The 20,501-nt window shown below is 40.0% G+C and overlaps 1 protein-coding gene across 2 annotated transcripts in view; it reads right to left on the bottom strand.

The window, feature by feature from the left end:
• LOC150084783 (G patch domain-containing protein 2) overlaps positions 1-20,501 on the bottom strand; it is a 166,104-nt gene that overhangs the window by 99,183 nt on the left and 46,420 nt on the right. For both annotated transcript variants that reach the window (XM_090375541.1, XM_090375542.1), the window contains exon 3: positions 3,421-3,494. In XM_090375541.1, coding sequence (XP_090231667.1) covers positions 3,421-3,494 — 74 coding nt within the window. The remainder of the gene's footprint in view (positions 1-3,420; positions 3,495-20,501) is intronic.

Below are 20,501 nucleotides of genomic sequence, written 5' to 3' on the forward strand. Positions count from 1 at the left end.
CCTGCAAGAATAATTTCACTGACACGATCTGAGCAAACATTGCCATCAGAAGTTTTAAAACAGTAATCCGACCAGGGAAAAGAAGAAAAGAAGTCTCGCAGGTCATCCCATTTGGCATTCTTGTAATGCCAAACAACACGAGGTTGGGAATAGCCATGAGATAAAGGTTCCATTGCAGAAGAGAATCACCAAGTTGTGATCTGAAGTGCCTAAAGGACCTCTCACTTCGACCGTGTACTTAGAAGGGTTGTTTGTGAGAAAAAGATCAAGCGTATTGGCTGTATGATTAGGATTGTCCGGTATTCATGTAGGTAAATAAACAATCTGTGCCGCCAGGTCATTAGTAATTGCAAAAGCCTCAGCATCTCGACCAGCTGGGTCGGTGTGACTAGAAAACAGAAGCCAGCTGGAGTTGTGAACATTAAAATCACCAAGGAAAATTACCTCACTGTTAGGAAAGTTGGACTGGAGAAAGTCAAAGAGCTCCAAGTGATTAGTGGAGTTGGGAGAACGGTAGAGACAACAGATGAATTTGACGCAATGAGGAAGAGAAATTTTAAGCCAGAGAAGATCAAAGAGAGGAGATTCCAAATTGCCAAGTCTCTGACAGGGAATATCAGAATGGACATATGCACAAGTACCACTTTTGAGGCGAAAGGAATCAATCAGCGAATAATTTGGGCATCTGAGATTCTGTCAGAAAAAGTACATGGGGTTTTGCAGACTGCAGTGGAAATGGACATCGTTGAGATTAGAACTGAGACCACGTATATTTGTGAAATGAATTAGGAAGTGCTTGGGAGGTTTAGATCTTTACGCAGATTAGCTTGCTTTATTAGTTTGATAATTCATGGTGTATTCAATAGTAAGAAAAAGTGGATGAAGTAATGAAATTTTTGCATATGGCGTACACATGGTAAGAATATACCCAGATCCTTGACATAACGTGGTCTCGACAATGCTCTCGGCATACACACTACTCGGACTCCCTCCAGTCACTATCTGGTAGGGTAGAGGTAGCAAGATTATACACTAGCCGATCCGGAAGTCTCCTAGACAGTTACCAATAGGTTTGGTACGGTGTACTAACTAGTGGCTGGCCTGCGAACACCGTTTTAGAGCTGTACCCTCGAAATGTAAGGAATATTGGATCTCGCCACGATGTTCATCATAACCTCAAAAGTCATCAATCATACTGCATGATGGAAGAGATAAGGAAGGGTTGACTGGAACTTAGCTCTAGAGACTAAACAGGGGTTCCACCACTTCAAGCCTCCAATAAGCAAAGTGGTGGTATTGCACCTGTTGATGAGAGTCATCTACCACCTAGTACTGTCTGGTAACAGAGAGGGGTGGCATTCCTCCATGTGGTGTGGGTGCCACACCTCGACCTCTGCTTACGTTGGTTCACACCTGGGTGGTCACCCACCATGTACTTGTGCATGGAGGTTATACCCAGGATTACTAACAGTCCCACCATCATGAAGGTGCAAGCAGAGAATTTGGCTGTCACAGACCGTCCGAACTTCGCCGAAATTGGGTCCACTTGACTTGAGTGTCACCCGAATATCAGTTCCATCAGCGTTTTAGACTCCGAGATAGCAAGTACAGCTTCTCTGGCATATCTGAGAGAATGTCTGTGACAACCTCAAGGACCAAGATGATGGAAGAGATAGGGAAGGGTTGACCGAAACTTAGCTCTGGAGACTAAACATGAGTTCCACCACTTCAAGCCTCCAATAAGCAAAGTGGTGGTATTGCATTGGTTGAAGAGAGTCATGCACCACCTAGTACTGCCTGGTAACACAGAGAGGTGGCATTCCTGCATGTGGTGTGGGCGCCACACCTCAACCCCTGCTTACGTTGGTTCACACCTGGGTGGTCACCCACCGTGTGCTTGTTCATGGAGGTTATACCCAGGATTACTAACAGTCCCACCATCGTTAATGTACAGACAGAGGATTTGGCTGTCACAGATCATCCGGACTTTGCCAAAATTGTGTCCACTTGACTTGAGTGTCACCCGAATATTAGTTCCATCAGCATTTTAGACTCCCAGGTAGCATGTACAGCTTGTCTGGCATAGCTGAGAGAATGTCTGTGACAACAGTAAGAGTCCCTCCCAATGCACTGGCACTTTCAGATTGTCATATGAGAGGATGAAAGGATCTGCAGTTCAGATGTCTCTTGTTAGTATTCCTAGTCCTTGTAGTTTTTCAGATAAACAAAAAAAAAAATGATAATAAATAAAAAATAGGCACTAAAACGACAACACTGGCCATAGCTAGACTCATGTGACAAATTTGTGTATTGTGAAATAAAACATATTGCACTCCAACGAAAAGTATGCGTACACACAAAAAATGTAAAATAAATTCCCCCACACTAGAATAAAATCAGACTGATGTATATTTATATACGACACTAGTTTTGCTAATTATTTCTTGACTATATTTTATTTACTAATATTTCTATAAGCTTGGCATCAGATCAAACAATACTTGGGTGGCCAGTTGCCAGGTTGATAGAATGCATTACATTTAATTTAAAACAATTGCTCATTTATCAATGAAATTCGTTAATGATCTTGAGAAATGAATCTGTCTTCCAAATTTCATGGGCCCCTTTCAGGCTGGAGTCCCAATGCAGTTGCATTGGCTTTGTTATGCTACAGGTTGGTGCACTACACAATGTAGCCATGCTATCATTAGCACTCCTTTCCACATTTAGTGTTTGAATTTGAAAGGATCCATGTCCGGAGTTCGCATTCTTAATGACAGGTCCAGCATCCGATTATTAATAAAATAATTAATAACAAAAAAGATGTGGAATATTTCTAAAATTATTTTACTAATTGACAAAGGTCTGCAAAAGTTTTAATGAATTAAATTGTTATTAAAAATAAAACATTTCGACTATTATTTTAAGGCTCCAAAATGCTTATCAAGATTGTATTATTTTACCTACTAAATTTTTTTAAAAATTTAGTAGGTAAATTTTTTTTTTAAAAAACATCAATTTCTATGCTCCCTCGATTAGGGCTTTCTAGATCAGGGGCCCCGGTGCAGCGCATCCAGTGCACCCCCCCCCCCCCCCCAATTTGCACAGACTTGTCTTTAATTAAAAAATAATTGATAACACAGATTGAAACTAGTGACAATAGAGGAATATTTTTTTTTCTCGCAATTTCAAGAGGAGAAGGGTGAAACTATATATATATATATATATATATATATATTTTTTTTTTTTTTTTGTTAATTTTGGTTGATTGCATACTACACTGCCCAGTAAACTGTTAAAATATTATTTCTATCTAATTTTAGAATTATGCAGTACCATTAGAATTGAAAGAAATGTATACTGTTATATTTTTTGTTGTTTAAATATTGAACAAATTTTAAAAGATATTTATAAATATACCTTCTCTACCCTCATCATTTGTCAAAATTCCACAGTCACTCTCACTACTGCTTAGACTACTGCTACTGGCCTCCCTGAAAAAAACAAGAACTTATTTTTAACAAAAAAATTTAACATAAATAATCAGATCTACTTGATGACCACTATATCTCATAAGAAGTCATGGTTAATTATTTACTTCTTAGTTTTCAGCCTGGAGTTCATATATTACAAGAATCACTGTGAAGTAATCTCTTTTGATATAGTTAAACCACAGAAAAGAAAGAAATTAAGTATGAATGAAATATATAACATGTTCATGTATGAGTACCGGTACAAAAGTAATGCCTTCTAATTTTTTGCTTTCAAATGTGCCGCCGTAGATCATTTCGTGTGTCACTACAGACCACTAGTTTCACCATACTGAGTGGTGAGTGCAGCACATGGATAGTTCAAAATGGTGGATGTTACAGATATATGTGGGGAAAAGAATGGCGATTGAATTTCTTAAGGAAGTGATGCCTATTGAAACCCATAAGTGTCTCAAAATTGTTTAGCAATAGTAGAGGCATACAATGCTAGAAGGCAAGCATATGCAGCATCATCCAAAAAAAAAAAAAAAAAAAAAAAACACCTCCCATTTTGTCCCTACTCCATTCGCTCCAAATGCCTGTCCAGCTCAGCCTTAAATTTATTTAGGCTATCACCTTCCACAACAAAAGATGGAAGTCTGTCCCACCAATCAACTACCCGCTGGCTAAAGGCAAATTTCCGCACATCTATTCTACAACTGTCTTTCCTCAATTTGAATCCATGTCCCCTCAAGTTCTTAATCTTAACAAGAGAAAGAATCCCATCAGCATTCAGCTTGCTCATCGCATTCAAGGCCTCATACACCTCAATCAGATCACATAGCAGGTGCCTACTCTCCAGGCACTGCAATTTGTAGAACTTAAGCCTTTCTTGGTAACAGCACCCCTTTGTTCCCCTCACCAATCTTGTTGCCCTTCTTTGTACTCGTTCTAGCAACTCTACGTCCTTCCTAAAATGAGGTCTCCAGACCTATACACAGTACTTTAGGCGTGGCCTGACCATTGCCTTGTATAACGGGATAATCACCTCCTTGTTCCTGATAGCAAAATTCCTATATATCATTGACAAGACTCCATGACCTACCCTGCTGGCAGCCCGTCCGCACTGCTCAGCGAACTTCACATTTCACTGCACAATTACCCCCAGGTCTTTTTCCCTTTCAATTTCCCTAGGTGTAGCACCACAGAGTTGGTACATTTCTCTTTGGTTATTGCTACTCATATGCAGTACTATGCATTTGTCAATGTTAAACTTCAGTTGCTACTTCTCAGCCCATTTGTCCAACTTATCTAGATCCAGTTGGAGTAACATACTGTCTTTACTGTTGTCAACAGCCCTGCCAACCTTTGCATCGTCTGCAAACTTGGACATTACGACTTATATACCTTCATCAATATCATTCATAAATACAGAAAGCAACAATGGGCCCAACACCAAACCCTGGGGGATTCCACTAATAACATTAGTCCACGAAGAGTAGTGTCCATTGATTACCACTCTCTGACCTATCCCACTCAACCATCCCTTTATCCATTGTAGCAACTTACCCTTAATGCCATACCTCTCCAGCAGTCTTCCATATGCAACAGTATCAAAAGCTTTCCTGAAATCAAATTACAGTGCATTCCGGTTATTTCGGCCACCGGTTAATCGGGGCAAATCTTAAAAAACAGAAACCAATCGAGAAAAAATGCCATTTAATCGGGGCAGGAAACCTCAGTACTGGAGATTACCCTGCGATTGTCTCCGACTGTACCACATAGTTCGGTCGGATTTCTGGAGGTGACAACCATAAAACAATAAAAACAATTAGCAGTCACCTGTTTATTGGGCAATTAGTGCAATCTATCATAAACGGATAGTAAACTCGATCTTATTGAATTTGCAATAATACCGACAGCTGGAATTCTGTGGGTTATTATGGTGAAATGTGTTTACACTTTTCACCATAATAACAGAAATGTCAACTAGTTTAGTTAGTATGTACATATTACAGTGCATATTAATTATTCCGATTTTCGCGTATATTCTTCCGAATTTCACGTATGATTTAATTTTTTAATTGTTAAGGTAATAAAGAGTAAATTTGTGCTTAATATCCTATTTTCGCTAATTAGAATCGCTGTTTAATTGAATTAAAATTCAATTCATGAACGTGATCACAATGACCGGCGCTTACTACACATCGTATAGTGAACGGTACTTTGCTATGGTGAGTTCGTCGTAACGTGATTTGATTGTACAGTGAACTACAGTAAACCCCCGCTATTCGCGGGGGTTACGTTCCTGACAAATTCGCGAATACCGAAAACGCGAATACTGAGTTATGGCTCCCATGGTAATAAAGGGGTTCCGTTCCAAAGTATGAAATATATAAGAAAAACTAGTCTAAAATTTTGTCTATGTATGTATTATATGTACCTTCATAATATGACATGTACATAGACAGTACATAGTGAAATGCAAGCATATGGCATCGAAATGAAAATAACAAACAATTTAATATTAAATGTAATATTTATTAGAAATTTCAAACCAGCGCCTTTGCTAGCAAAAAAAAAACATCCCGCCAGTGCTATCACCAGTTTCGCTAAAGTGTTGATAGAGGAGCTTTGCCTTTTCGCGAATGATGAGTGAACTTAACGGAATTTTATTTCGAGTTCGGTCTTCTATCCACAGATTTAAAGCCTTTTCCATTTTTTCTAATTTAACATCACGAGTTACAGAGCAAATTTTTGAAGCAATTAGCGCGTTTTCACGGACACTACGGCGGATTTTTTCTTCCGATTTCTTGATTGATCGTACTGTTGACTCATTGATTTTATAATATTTTTCCACTGAGGAGACACTTTCACCATTAGAAATTTTGTCTAATAACTCAATTTTATTCGCTAATGTTATCACCTTCTTTGATATTTTCACATTTCTCTTTTTATTCGTAGCCATATTTTTGTAGGGGTTAGAAAGAACTTGTCCACAATAAAGTCACTTTCTTCCGTTAACACACTCGAAAAAGTCTGTTTTACACTGCAAAACGGTAGATTTATCATTTTTGTAAGCATATCAATTTATAAATTGATAAATTTATTCAGTTTATAAGCATATAAATTAAAAGCAAACGACGAAACCTTCCATGACTAACACATACTGAACAAAGATTACCGAGAAACATCCACGCTCGCGATTTTTTCACCCCTCTCCCCCCACCCACTGAGCGCTGTTTTGACCAGGAAAGATAATTTTAGCCACGCCCATGTTTTTTATGGCGGAAAATATTCACGGCGCTTTAAAATTCACATTTTTTCAGGTTTCATTTTATATTAAATCGGCGATCGCGAAACCGCGAATACAGATACCGCGAATAGCGGGGGTTTGCTGTAATTGTAAAGGGGGGATACATTGTATTTTTAACTATTTACGTGAAACTTTGGATAATCGGGGCAGCCGCTTAATCGGGCCAAAATGTACTAGTCCCGATGTGTCCCAAATAACCGGAATCGATTGTATATGATATCAAAATTTTTAGCATTTACTTCCTTTGTGACCACATCATAGTATCCAATCAAATTGGTCAGACAAGACCTACCTTTGACAAACCCATGCTGTGTCTTAACTATTACTGCAGCCTTGTCTAAATGATCCTGCAATGCTTCTTTAACCAGTGATTCCATTATTTTCTCCAGAACACAAGTTACACTAACAGGTTAGTTGTGTCACCTTTTGAATCCCCTTTGCGAATTGGTGATACAATTGCACACCTCCAATTAATGGGGACCTCACCAAAGTTCAAGGAAGCTCTCATAATTATGGCTAAGGGTTTGCTTACTTCCATTGCTGCCTCCTTTAATATAACTGGATAGATCCCGTCCACCCCAAGTGATAAACTTATGGCACTCCTCTCATTGAATAACTCCTCATGTGTGAATGTAGATGCAAAATACTCATTCAGTAACCTGAGCATGATCATCAATAGTCAATCCATCTATGTTAAGTGGTCCAATCTGATTCATCCCTTTCCTTCTAGAGTTTACATAAGTAAAGAACTCTTTGCTGTTTTTCTTTGCATCCTTTGCCAAAGATTTCTTGTAATCTGCCTTCGCCTGCCTAACTTCCTTTGTGACTTGATTACAGACTAGTTTATATCTGCCATAGGCTTCTATGTTATGTGATACTTTATATACATCCCATACATTTTTCTTCTTTGCCACAAGCCTCATTAATTCATCTGACATCGATTTAGGCCTAAAATTTGAACAGTATTTCTTAGTTGGAATGAAAAGCCTAGTAGCCTGCAATATTAAGTCCCTGAAGGCTTCCCATTTAGAATTCAATGTTGGTATTATCATCAGTTGATCCCACTGTACAGAATTAAAAAACTGTCTGAGACCCCTGTAGTCACCTTTACGAAAGCAAAGATCCTTTCCTTTAGCCTTGATGGTAATTAAATCTTTAAGTAATTCCCACATCAGTACATTGTGATCACTGTCATCCAGTGATTCCTTTATCTGCAAATTTTTAATGCATGAATAATCACTGCTGATAATCAGATCAAGAGTATTACTCCCTCTGGTTGCTGCTCAAACATGTTGCTGTAGAAAACAGTCATTCAATAAATCCACAAAAGTCCTACTAGTGACCAACCCACAAGTTCCAGTCAATATCTGGAAAGTTAAAAACCCCCCATTATATGACATTCTGATTTACTCGTCCACTTTATTTCTCTGCACAATTGTTCATTACACTCATTGGTTTCATTAGGCCTACAGCACTCACCTACTCTCATTTTTCCTTTCCTTATGTCACACCAAACAGACTCAACATTGCATTGTCCACCAACATCAATTGGATGCACTTCCTTAGATTTTATGTATTTGTTAACTAACAGCATAACCCCTCCTCCCTTCCTATACACATTGTACTCCCCAAATTCCAATTCTGCTCATGTCTATGCGACACCATGTCTCTGATATCCCAACAATATCTGTCTTCGATGTCTTGATTAGCACTTCAAGTTCATCAAATTTATTAACTATACTCCTAGCATTGGTGTACATGCAAGTATACTTGCACCTGTTTCTATTGTTAGTCACCCTAACACAGCCGATGTCTTTACATGTTCTACTATGACTCCCAGCAATCCTGGAAATCTCCATTGCCTTGTTTTCCTGACTGCTGCTCATTGTAACAGAAGCAGGGCAAGAATCACTTTTGCCTCTGCCTGCGGCCAGTGTTAACCTTTTAGTCCACGAATCCCCCAAATCTAGCAGTTTTCCGACCAACCTAGCACTGCCTCGATACCATCAGCAAATTAGCATTAGCATTAGTAGAGGCATTTGATACAAGAAAGCAAGCTTATGCAGCATCAGCCAAAAAAAAAAAAAAAAACAACTTCCACTTCACCCCTCTGTTCGTTCAAAATACCTGTCCAGCTGAGCCTTAAACTTATTTAGGCTATCAACCTCCACCACAAGGGATGGAAGTCTGTTCCACCAACCACCCGCTGGCTAAAGGCAAATTTCCGCACGTCTATCCTACATCTGTCTTTCCTCAATTTGAATTTATGCCCTCTCAGGTGATTTTTCTGAGCAAGAGGAAGAATCCCATCAGCATTGAGCATGCTTAAACCATTCAAGGCTTTATACACCTCTATCAGATCACCTCGCTGGTGCCTAGTCTCCAGACACTGTAATTTGCAAAACTTAAGCCTTTCTTCGTAAGAGCACCCCTTTGTTCCATTCACTAATCTTGTTGCCCTTCTCTGTACTCGTTCCAGCAGCTCTACATCCTTCTTGAAATGAGGCCTCCAGACCTGTATACAGTACTCTAGGTGTGGCCTGACCATCGCCTTATACAATGGAATAATCACCTCCTTATCCCTGCTGGAAAAATTCCTGTATATCATTGACAATACTCCATGAGCTACTCTTGCAGCCCGTCTGCACTGCTCAGAGAACTTCATATCTGCCTGCACAACCACCCCCAAGTCCCTTTCATTCTCTACCACTGTCAGTGTTGTACCACAGAGTTGATACGTTGCTCTGGGGTTGCTGTTTCCCATGTGTAGTACTTTACATTTGTCAATGTTAAACTTCATTTGCCACCTCTCAGCCCATCTGCTCAACCTTTCCAGATCCTGTTGCAGCAGCATAGTGTCAGTAGTGTCCTTGACAACCCTGCCAACCTTTGTATCGTCTGCAAACTTGGACATTAAGCCCGATATACCATCATCAATATCATTTATAAATACAGAAAACAATAATGGACCCAACACTGAGCCCTGAGGGACTCCACTAATAACATCAGTCCACGATGAGCAGTGTCCATTGATTACCACTCTCTGTCTTCTCCCCCTCAACCACCCCTTTATCCATAGCAGCAATTTGCCTCCAATGTCACACTGCTCCAATTTGTGTAGCAGTCTTCCATGTGCAACAGTATCAAAAGCCTTTCTAAGATCCAAGTATATAATATCAAAGTTATTCCCTGCATCCAGTTCTTTTGTGACTGCATCATAGTATCCAATCAAGTTGGTCAGGCAAGACTTCCCCTTAACAAAACCATGCTGTGTCTGAGCTATAACTGAAGTCTTGTCTAAATGATCCTGCAGTGCTTCTTTAACCAGTGCCTCCATTAATTTTCCTGGAACAGAAGTTAAGCTCACAGGTCTATAATTACTTGTGTCAGCCTTTGATCCTCCTTTGTGAATTGGGGTCACATTTGCACATTTCCAGTCTATGGGTACCTCCCCTGAGTCCAAGGAAGCTCTCATAATTATGGCTAAGGGTTTGCTTACTTCCTTTGCTGCCTCCTTTAATATAACTGGATAGATCCCATCCACCCCGGGTGCCTTTCTTGTGTTTATCTTCAACAGTTTCTCCTCCACTTTACTCCCAGTTATTTCAAGATTCTGTAGCTTACTGCTAGAGTTGAATACACCTCTGGCATTCCCCTTGCTGAATAACTCCTCATGTGTGAATGTCGATGCAAAATATTCATTTAGTTTGTTAGCTACCTGAGCAGGATCATCAACACTTGACCCATCAATATCAAGTGGACCAATCTGATTCATCCCCTTCCTTCTAGAGTTTACATAAGTAAAGAACTCTTTGCTGTTTTTCTTTGCATCCCTTGCCAAGGATTTCTCGTAATCTGCCTTCGCCTGCCTAACCTCCTTTGTAACTTGGTTGCATATCAACTTGTATCTATCATAGGCTTCTGTGTCATGTGTTAATTTGTATGTATCCCATCCATTTTTCTTCTCTGCCATATGCCTCATTAGTTCATCTGACATCCATTTTGGCCTAAACCTTGAACAATATTTCTTAGTTGGTATGTAAAGCCTAGTAGCTTCCAAGATAAGTTCTTTGAATGCTTCCCATTTTGAATTTGCTGTTGGTAACATCATCAGTTGGTCCCACTGTATAGAATTTAAATACTGTCTCAGTCCATCGTAGTCGCCTTTACGGAAGCAATAACCCTTCCCTTTACCCCTAATGGTAAATATTCTTGCACATTTTCTATTTAAGTGTACCCCATCCCTGTAGAGGCAGTCTCTCCTGTCAACAAGCACAGACCAGGCTAAAAAAAAAATTCTAACCCTTGACCCTTGCACAATCTCTCCAGGGCCGAATTGATTGACAAGGCTCTCATCATATACTTCCTCCTATCATATCTGGGCAGAATTGCAGACACTTTCACATTCAACCTTAACTCACGTTTTTTTTCAACATTGACCTGTACTTGTTGAGTAAATCTGCAGATTTCTTACTCTTAATGTCATTAGTTCCAATGTGTACAACAATATCACCTTTTACGCCCTTAAAAGATGATATCTGCTCTACAACATCATCAACTTTTGCCCCTGGCAGACATACCCTGGTCCTGTTCCACCTATCCTACTTGCATAATATATTCCACATCTCCCTGACAATAGAGTTACCAGCAATAACTAATTTATGGTGACAATACTGTAGATGTGAGTACAATTAGACTTTAGGTAAGACACTTTAAGAGTGGAGAAAGTGACATTGGTGGTATAGCATTTGGGTTGGGTGTGCCTCCACTGGTTTCCTACATCTGCACCGTTTACTCTGTGTGGTGATAAAAAAAACTCTGTAAAAGCCAGAGGTGTTAGTTGTGTGTTGGGTTGTGTTATACGTCTGGCTTTTCGCTGCGGGGCCACTGGTGTGTCCCCACATTGCCCACTAATAACTTCTGGAAGATATCCAGGCAGTCCCAAATCTCTGGCAGTTCCTGCTGCCTAATTGCTGAGCCTTCGGTGGCGAGGACCTAAAAAAAAAAAAAAAAAACACACGTAGGTAGAGTAAGGGATTCAAGATTGAAGGGTGGGAGGGAAATACAGAAGCATAGGGGCGAAAGGGAAGGCATTCCCAAGAAGCAATGGAGACAGAGCTCCATTAGGTGACAGAAGGGAAGGAGATGGGGGAAAAAGGGTCCATGCAAGGGCACATGGACAGGTCACCATGTGGCTATTTTGGTTCAACCAGCAATCAGGGCAATGCTAGTTGAGTCCAGTCGAAGTCATGGGAGAGTGACATTGTTGACAAGCCCCGAAGTGGCTAGCCAGTAACATCGCTGACGACAGACACGAGCCGGATCAATGCACTGATCAAAGAGGACTACAGCATCACAACATGCTAATTGTGTGATGTAGTAGGTATAGAGAAACCTGCTGTGATAACCATCATAAAAGAACTAGGTTACAAGGTTTGCGCCCAGTGGGTCCCGAAAATGCTGACACGTGAGCACAAACAAGACTGAAAAGTCATTGGTACAGAACTTCTCCAGCACTACGATTGTGAAGGAGAGGTTTTTCTTTCATGCATAGTCACAGGTGATGAAACCTGGGTCCACTATTATGATATTGAAACGAAGAGACAGTCGATGGAGTGACACCATCAAAATTTGCCACGTAAGAAGTTCAAAGGACAGTCTTCTGTCAGTAAAGTCATGGAAAGTGTTTTGGGACAAAGATCAGGTCTTCCTTGGAGTGTGGCACCACAATCAACTCAGATCAATATGTGGAAACGTTGAAAGCTCACATCCGGCAAGTTCCTTAACGAGATTCTTCTCCACGATGATGCACAACCCCATACCAGTCTGCGTATGACAGAGGTCATTGCAAAACTGAGGTGCACTGTTCTTCCTCACCCCCCCCCCTCTCTCATAGTCTGGATCGTGCACTTTCCAACTATCACCTCTTTGGCCCACTTAAGGATGCACCCCATGGAACAAATTTGAGGATGACGACTAGCTCAAACAGTGTTCACAAAGCCCTCCAGAGCATGAGTAAGGACATTTACAAGATTGAAATACAGCGTCTAACTCAGATGGTGGAAGTGCGTAGAAAATGATGGTGACTGTGTGGAAGAATAACAGTGTGTTTATTAATGATTGAGAATTAATTGCTGTAAAAGGCATAATTGCTGTAAAAGGTTGTAGGAATTTAATTTTCTGAGGAAAAAAACATGAGGCATTACTTTTGTACAGCTCCTCGTATTATGTAAGTAAAATGTTTCCTTATATATGAGTTAGAGGCACTATTCAACCTGTAGGATCATCCAAGTACTTCATTTCATCATGCATCCCAACTGCAGTGGGCCATTTTACACTTACTGCAGTTGGGGTTAATAAAGAATCATCATTATTAAACCAACATTAATGACAGTCTTATATATGTGTCTATTTTCCTATGGCCTGTGCTTCACGTCACAAATCTGCATAAAACCGGATTTCCTATTCGGCCCATTACAGAAACTTTGCATTTTTATCCTTAGCCACACATGTATATAGTATTATAAAACCCTTTAGACAGGCGATGCAATTTGGGATAAAAAAATTATGATACATTATTTGATAACCTAAAGGACTGTAGACTCAGCGATATGATAATTTATTCTCGCTGGATGTTACTTTGTTATGTACGAATGTAAATGTTCAATGCACATTAGATATTCTTTGGGATATGTTAAATAATAACTCTACACTGATTAATTATATGAAGCTTCCTATTAAAGAAATTTTTCACTTAATTAAACTTTTAGTTGAAGCCAACTACATTGGCGGACAAAAAAACTGCATCACTTGTGAATTTTGCAAATGTGTTTTGTGCTGCATTGTGGGTTGCAGAAATGTTCGAAATGCATTTGTTAGATGGGATATATATCTCTGTGAATGAAATCCAATAAAAAGACTCCATCTGATATACCTAATTGCCATGAATATCTTCCCAAAGGGTAAAATGCATAATTAATGAAAATATGAGAAATCATGCAAATGGCAACCATGACAACCAAACATACATTTTATTGCATTTATGTGTACAAACTGAAATGACAATTTAACGTAATAGTATTATGTACTGTAAATCAGCAAAATAAGTCCTCAATATTTTGTTGTTCCTCCTTAAGTTGCAATGCATGGTATTTCAGAGACTGCTGGGAGCCATTGCGGTACAAGTAAACACATGGGTTGTGTTAGGGTAGCTAAGAATAGAAACAGGTGCAGGTATACTTGCGTGTACACCAATGCTAGGAGTTTAGTAAATAAATTTGATGAATTTGAGGTATTGCTCAAAACACCAAGGGCAGATATTGTTGGGATATCAGAGACGTGGTGTCACACAGATATAAGGGATGCAGAACTGCAATTTGGGGAGTACAACGTCTACAGAAAGGATAGACAGGATAGGAAGGGGGGAGGGGTTATGCTATTAGTTAAGAAACACATAAAATCCAAGGAAGTGAAGCCAGTCGACATCGCCGGACAGTGCAGTGTTGAGTCGGTTTGGTGTGACATAAGCATTGGGAGATCAAAATTGAGAGTAGGAGTGTGCTATAGGCCTAATGACTCTGATGAGTATAATAAGGTACTGTACAGGGAAATAGAGTGGGCCAGTAAATCAGAGAGTCTTATAATGGGAGATTTTAATTTCCCAGATATTGACTGGAATTTGGGGGCTGGTTACTCACACACTAGCAGGGCTTTTGTGGATTTATTGGATGATTGTTTTCTACATCAGCATGTTCGGGAGGCAACTAGAGGGAGTAATACTCTTGATTTGATTATCAGCAGTGATTGTTCATGCATTAAGAATCTGCAGATAAACGAACCACTAGGTGGCAGTGATCACAGTGTGCTGAAGTGGGATTTACTCAAAGAGGTAACTACCATTAGGGGTAAAGGGAAGGGTTATTGCTTCCGTAAAGGCGACTACGATGGACTGAGACAGTATTTAAATTCTATACAGTGGGACCAACTGATGATGTTACCAACAGCAAATTCAAAATGGGAAGCATTCAAAGAACTTATCTTGGAAGCTACTAGGCTTTACATACCAACTAAGAAATATTGTTCAAGGTTTAGGCCAAAATGGATGTCAGATGAACTAATGAGTCATATGGCAGAGAAGAAAAATGCATGGGATACTTACAAATTAACACATGACACAGAAGCCTATGATAGATACAAGTTGATATGCAACCAATTTACAAAGGAGGTTAGGCAGGCAAAGGCAGATTACGAGAAATCCTTGGCAAGGGATGCAAAGAAAAACAGCAAAGAGTTCTTTACTTATGTTAACTCTAGAAGGAAGGGGATGAATCAGATTGGTCCACTTGATATTGATGGGTCAACTGTTGATGATCCTGCTCAGGTAGCTAACAAACTAAATGAATATTTTGCATCGACATTCACACATGAGGAGTTATTCAGCAAGGGGAATGCCAGAGGTGTATTCAACTCTAGCAGTAAGCTACAGAATCTTGAAATAACTGGGAGTAAAGTGGAGAAGAAACTGTTGAAGATAAATACAAGAAAGGCACCTGGGGTGGATGGGATCTATCCAGTTATATTAAAGGAAGCAGCAAAGGAAGTAAGCAAACCCTTAGCCATAATTATGAGAGCTTCCTTGGACTCAGGGGAGGTATAACTTCAGTTATAGCTCAGACACAGCATGGTTTTGTTAAGGGGAAGTCTTGCCTGACCAACTTGATTGGATATTATGATGCAGTCACAAAAGAACTGGATGCAGGGAATAACTCTGACATTATATACTTGGATCTTAGAAAGGCTTTTGATACTGTTGCACATGGAAGACTGCTACACAAAATGGAGCAGTGTGACATTGGAGGCAAATTGCTGCTATGGATAAAGGGGTGGTTGAGGGGGAGAAGACAGAGAGTGGTAATCAATGGACACTGCTCATCGTGGACTAATGTTATTAGTGGAGTCCCTCAGGGCTCAGTGTTGGGTCCATTATTGTTTTCTGTATTTATAAATGATATTGATGATGGTATATCAAGCTTAATGTCCAAGTTTGCAGATGATACAAAGGTTGGCAGGGTTGTCAAGGACACTACTGACACTATGCTGCTGCAACAGGATCTGGAAAGGTTGAGCAGATGGGCTGAGAGGTGGCAAATGAAGTTTAACATTGACAAATGTAAAGTACTACACATGGGAAACAGCAACCCCAGAGCAACGTATCAACTCTGTGGTACTACACTGACAGTGGTAGAGAATGAAAGGGACTTAGGGGTGGTTGTGCAGGCAGATATGAAGTTCTCTGAGCAGTGCAGACGGGCTGCAAGAGTAGCTCATGGAGTATTGTCAATGATATACAGGAATTTTTACAGCAGGGATAAGGAGGTGATTATTCCATTGTATAAGGCAATGGTCAGGCCACACCTAGAGTACTGTATAGAGGTCTGGAGGCCTCATTTCAAGAAGGATGTAGAGCTGCTGGAACGAGTACAGAGAAGGGCAACAAGATTGGTGAATGGAACAAAGGGGTGCTCTTACGAAGAAAGGCTTAAGTTTTGCAAATTACAGTGTCTGGAGACTAGGCACCAGCGAGGTGATCTGATAGAGGTGTATAAAGCCTTGAATGGTTTAAGCATGCTCAATGCTGATGGGATTCTTCCTCTAGCTCAGAAAAATCACCTGAGAGGGCATAAATTCAAATTGAGGAAAGACAAATGTAGGATAGACGTGAGGAAATTTGCCTTTAGCCAGCGGGTGGTTGGTTGGTGGAACAGACTTCCATCCCTTGTGGTGGAGGTTGATAGCCTAAATAAGTTTAAGGCTCAGCTGGACAGGTATTTGGAACGAACAGAGGGGTGAGGTGGAAGTGGGTTTTTTTTTTTTTTTTTTTTGGCTGATGCTGCATAAGCTTGCTTTCTTGCATCAAATGCCTCTACTAATGCTAATTACAGCCTTGCAACAATCTGGCATAGAGTTAATTAACTTCTGGATATCCAGTTGCCCATTTCTTGGTACCACACCTTTATAATGCTCTTCTGCAGCTGAATCTTACTTGTTGGTTTCTTCTGAGCAATTTTAGACAACATTATGTACCAGCAATTTTCAATAGGGTTCAAATCTGCACTGTTGCCGGACCAGTCCAACACTGTAATGACAGCATTTCTGAGGTATGATTGCACCTTAAGGAGAAAAATGAGGGAAAACATTGGTGTAAGTATGTTTTAAGCCTTGTGAGACAAGAAGACAAACTCATCATTAAATCTAAATAGCATTAAACATACCAATTTTGCTGTGTGGCAAGGTGCTGAGTCCTGTTGAAAAATGCAGTTTTTGACGTCTGTGTGGTGATCACTAATAATGGGTTTCAGGCACTCCTCCAAGATAGCAGTGTAGGTTTCTGCATTCACAGTTCTGTGAATGTAGAAACTTAATTTCTGCATTCAATTAATTCGCCCCACCTCTTTCTTTGTTATGCATCTCCAGACCATCTGATTGGTGGGGAACTTTACATTCAGTGTTATGCAGTCAGGATGGTATGCCTCCGATTTTCATCTTCTAACACATCGTTTCCCATCCAAGCCATGCAGGTTGAATTTCGATTCATCAGAAAAGATGACGGTGTCCCATTGCTCTTTTTCCATGAAACATGCATTTTAGCACAAGCAAGTCACTTCTTCCTCATTTGTTGGGTCAACAAAGGCTTCTTCTTAGGCCGATAGGCATGCAGACCAGATTCCAAAAGCAGTCTCTGGATAGTTCATGCACTTGTTTCAACACCAGGAGCCATCTCAAAGTCCAGTTTTAGATCAGGAGCACTAGCACGGCAATTACGAAGGCATAGCCATTTCAAATATTGATCTTGGGAAAGCGTAGTAACTCTCTTACAGCCTGAACCAGGTCTTCTCTTCACATTACTGGTTTCACGCTTTAATTTCAGTACCCGGGATACTCTTGACTGGTGGCAGACTATTTTATCAGCAATAGTGCACACAGAAAGCCCTTCCTGGGACAGAACAACAGCTACACTTTTTTTTTCTTGGTGTCAACTGAATATATGGAGCCACACTTCCACTTCCACAAAACACGATACTAATGAGTGTATTTATAGAAATGGCTGATGCAATACCTTGCAGTTACTGTCTGATGCAATCGAAGCATTATCTGATGTAATACTTTGCTTGGCAACAAACAAAATGACTGTAATCAAACAATATTTTATACGTTTCACTACAAATGTTACTTTTTTTTTTAAGGTGATGGAGTTTCTTGTCCACCACTGTACAAAAGTACTGCACTGTTTCGAGACAAAGAATACAAACAAATTTTTGGTTGCCAACGGGATTGAGCAGCTTAATATCGGAGGTCTATCTATCAAAGATTTAATGTATACATTCGATGCCTTTTCTACCCTGTATCACATACTATGGGAGGTACTTAGACGATGTTCTTGTTATTACTGATAGTAGCACTATCCAAGACATTTTACATTCACTTAATAATATTCATTCAAGACTCAATTTTATATTGGAAAGTGAAAATACAGACATTAAGTCATTAAATTTCACGTTTTTTTTTTTTTTTTTTTTTTTTTTTTTTTTTTTTATGTAAACCCCAAACACTAGAGGTATTAGAACCTATAGTACTTAGTACTGTGCTTGGGTTGGAGGTTGAGAAGACGAAAGAAGATATTTGTTGACACTGGACTTGAACTTCTGTAGACTAATTTTCAGGAAATACGTATGAAGGAAGGTTGTTCCAGAAAATGGCAGTTGAATGAATAAACAAGGAAGATGAAAAGTTGGATCTGTGAGGTTGGAGTTGGACAGTAAATGTATGTTGGCTGGTAGCGGCACATGTTCGGACTGTTTTGAAAGAGAGAGCGGGAATTGTAGAAGCCAATTCAAAAGAACAGTGCCCATGGAAGTATCTGTAGAAGAGGCATGCAGCAGAAACAGTACGTCTATGAGACAGCGAGTGGAGAGACTCTGTTAGAGATGAATCATTAATTAACCTAACTGCCCTCTTCTGAATGGAATCAAGAAGCCTGAGAGAGGTTTCGGGGACACCACCCCAGATGTGGGAACAATATTCCATGGCAGGGCAGATTTGCAATTTGTACAGAGTGAGCAGCTGTTTGGAAGAAAAGTAAAAGAGAAAACCAAGTTTTTTAGATGCAGAGAAAACAATATTTGTAATGTGCTTGTGCCAAGAGAGATTAGAAGTCAGGGTAATAGATATATCCCAAAAGAGATATATCATTTTGCCTAGAAATCGGAGTGTCACTAAAGATAAGCATAGGAGCAGAAGAATCCTTTTTGCGAGATATAAGACAAAACTGAGTTTTTGAAGGGCTGAAATCAACTAAATTGTCTTTGCCCCTCTGGAGAATTACCTGAAGATCGGCATTTAAGGAATTGGTAGCAGATTTTCGAGATGTTGAAGCTGATTCAGCAGGACAAGGTCTCTCAAAATGGAAAGTGGAATGCAATGTGCTATCATTGGCAAAACTATGTATAGGATTTCCAGTCAATGGAAGAAGGTCATTAATATACACGAGGAAAAGAGTGGGGGAAAGAACTGAACCTCTGTCTACTAACTTCTCCAGCTATAGTGGAGAAGTTAGTAGACAAAGAGCCGTCGCCCTCAGTGAGCAATCAGAGAGAAAACTGGATAACCAATTACTAAAAACAGTTGGCAAACCATAAGATGGAAGACCTTTATGCCAGACATGATCGAAAGCCTTCGAGATGTCAAGAGCAACTACTTGTGTTTCACTGAACCTTTTCATTGAATTAATACATAAATGGGTAACATAAGCCAGAATATCACCAGTGGATCGACACTGACGGAATCCATACTGGCGATCGTTGATCAGACGGAAGGTGTCTAGGTAGTTTAAGAGTTGGCGGTTAATTGATTTCTCCATTACTTTAGAAAGAGTAGAAGTAATTGCAATGGGACGATAATTGGATGGGAGGGATTTGTCACCCTTTTTAGGAACTGGCTGGATATGAGCAAATTTCCAAGCAGAAGGGAAAACACCTTTGGAATAAGAAAGTGAAAAAAAGGTGGCAAAGAACAGGAGTAAGTTCAGGAGCCCAGGTTTTGAGAACAAGTGGAGAAATACTATCAAGACCAGCAGCTTTCTTAGCATCAAGATTCGTCAAAATCCTTCTGACATCCTTTTGATGGAAGACCACAGGAGGCATTGAATGGAGCGTGTTGGGAATGGTGGGATGTGTTTTACCAAGATCATTAATACATGAGTTGGAAGAAAAATGTGATGCTAGCAGGTCAGCTTTATCCTTGGCTGAAGTGACAACAGAACCATCTGGTTTGTACAGAGTTGGGAGCAGAGATGGGCAAAAGTTGCGGCCAATAGCTTTGGCAAGAGACCAGAATGCTCGGCTACCATTAGGGCAAGAAGCAAGTTTTCTACTCTTAGCCTCTTCAAACTCTAGTTTGGACTGATTAATAACTGCTTTACAATTGTTGCGAGCTTTGGTGTACGCAGAAAATGAAACTGAAGAATTAGAATTGAGCCAATTACGATATGCAACATTCTTCTCTTGAACAGCCTTAGCACATTTATTGGAAAACCAAGGTTTAGATAGAGGACAAGATTTTAAAGTGGTAAAGGATTCCATTCCTGCAAGAATAATTTCACTGACACGATCTGAGCAAACATTGCCATCAGAAGTTTTAAAACAGTAATCCGACCAGGG

Source organism: Mastigoproctus giganteus, chromosome 6, assembly GCF_048544385.1.
Source record: "Mastigoproctus giganteus isolate SK-2022 chromosome 6, ASM4854438v1, whole genome shotgun sequence".
In the NCBI taxonomy this organism is placed as follows: Eukaryota; Metazoa; Arthropoda; class Arachnida; order Uropygi; family Thelyphonidae; genus Mastigoproctus; species Mastigoproctus giganteus.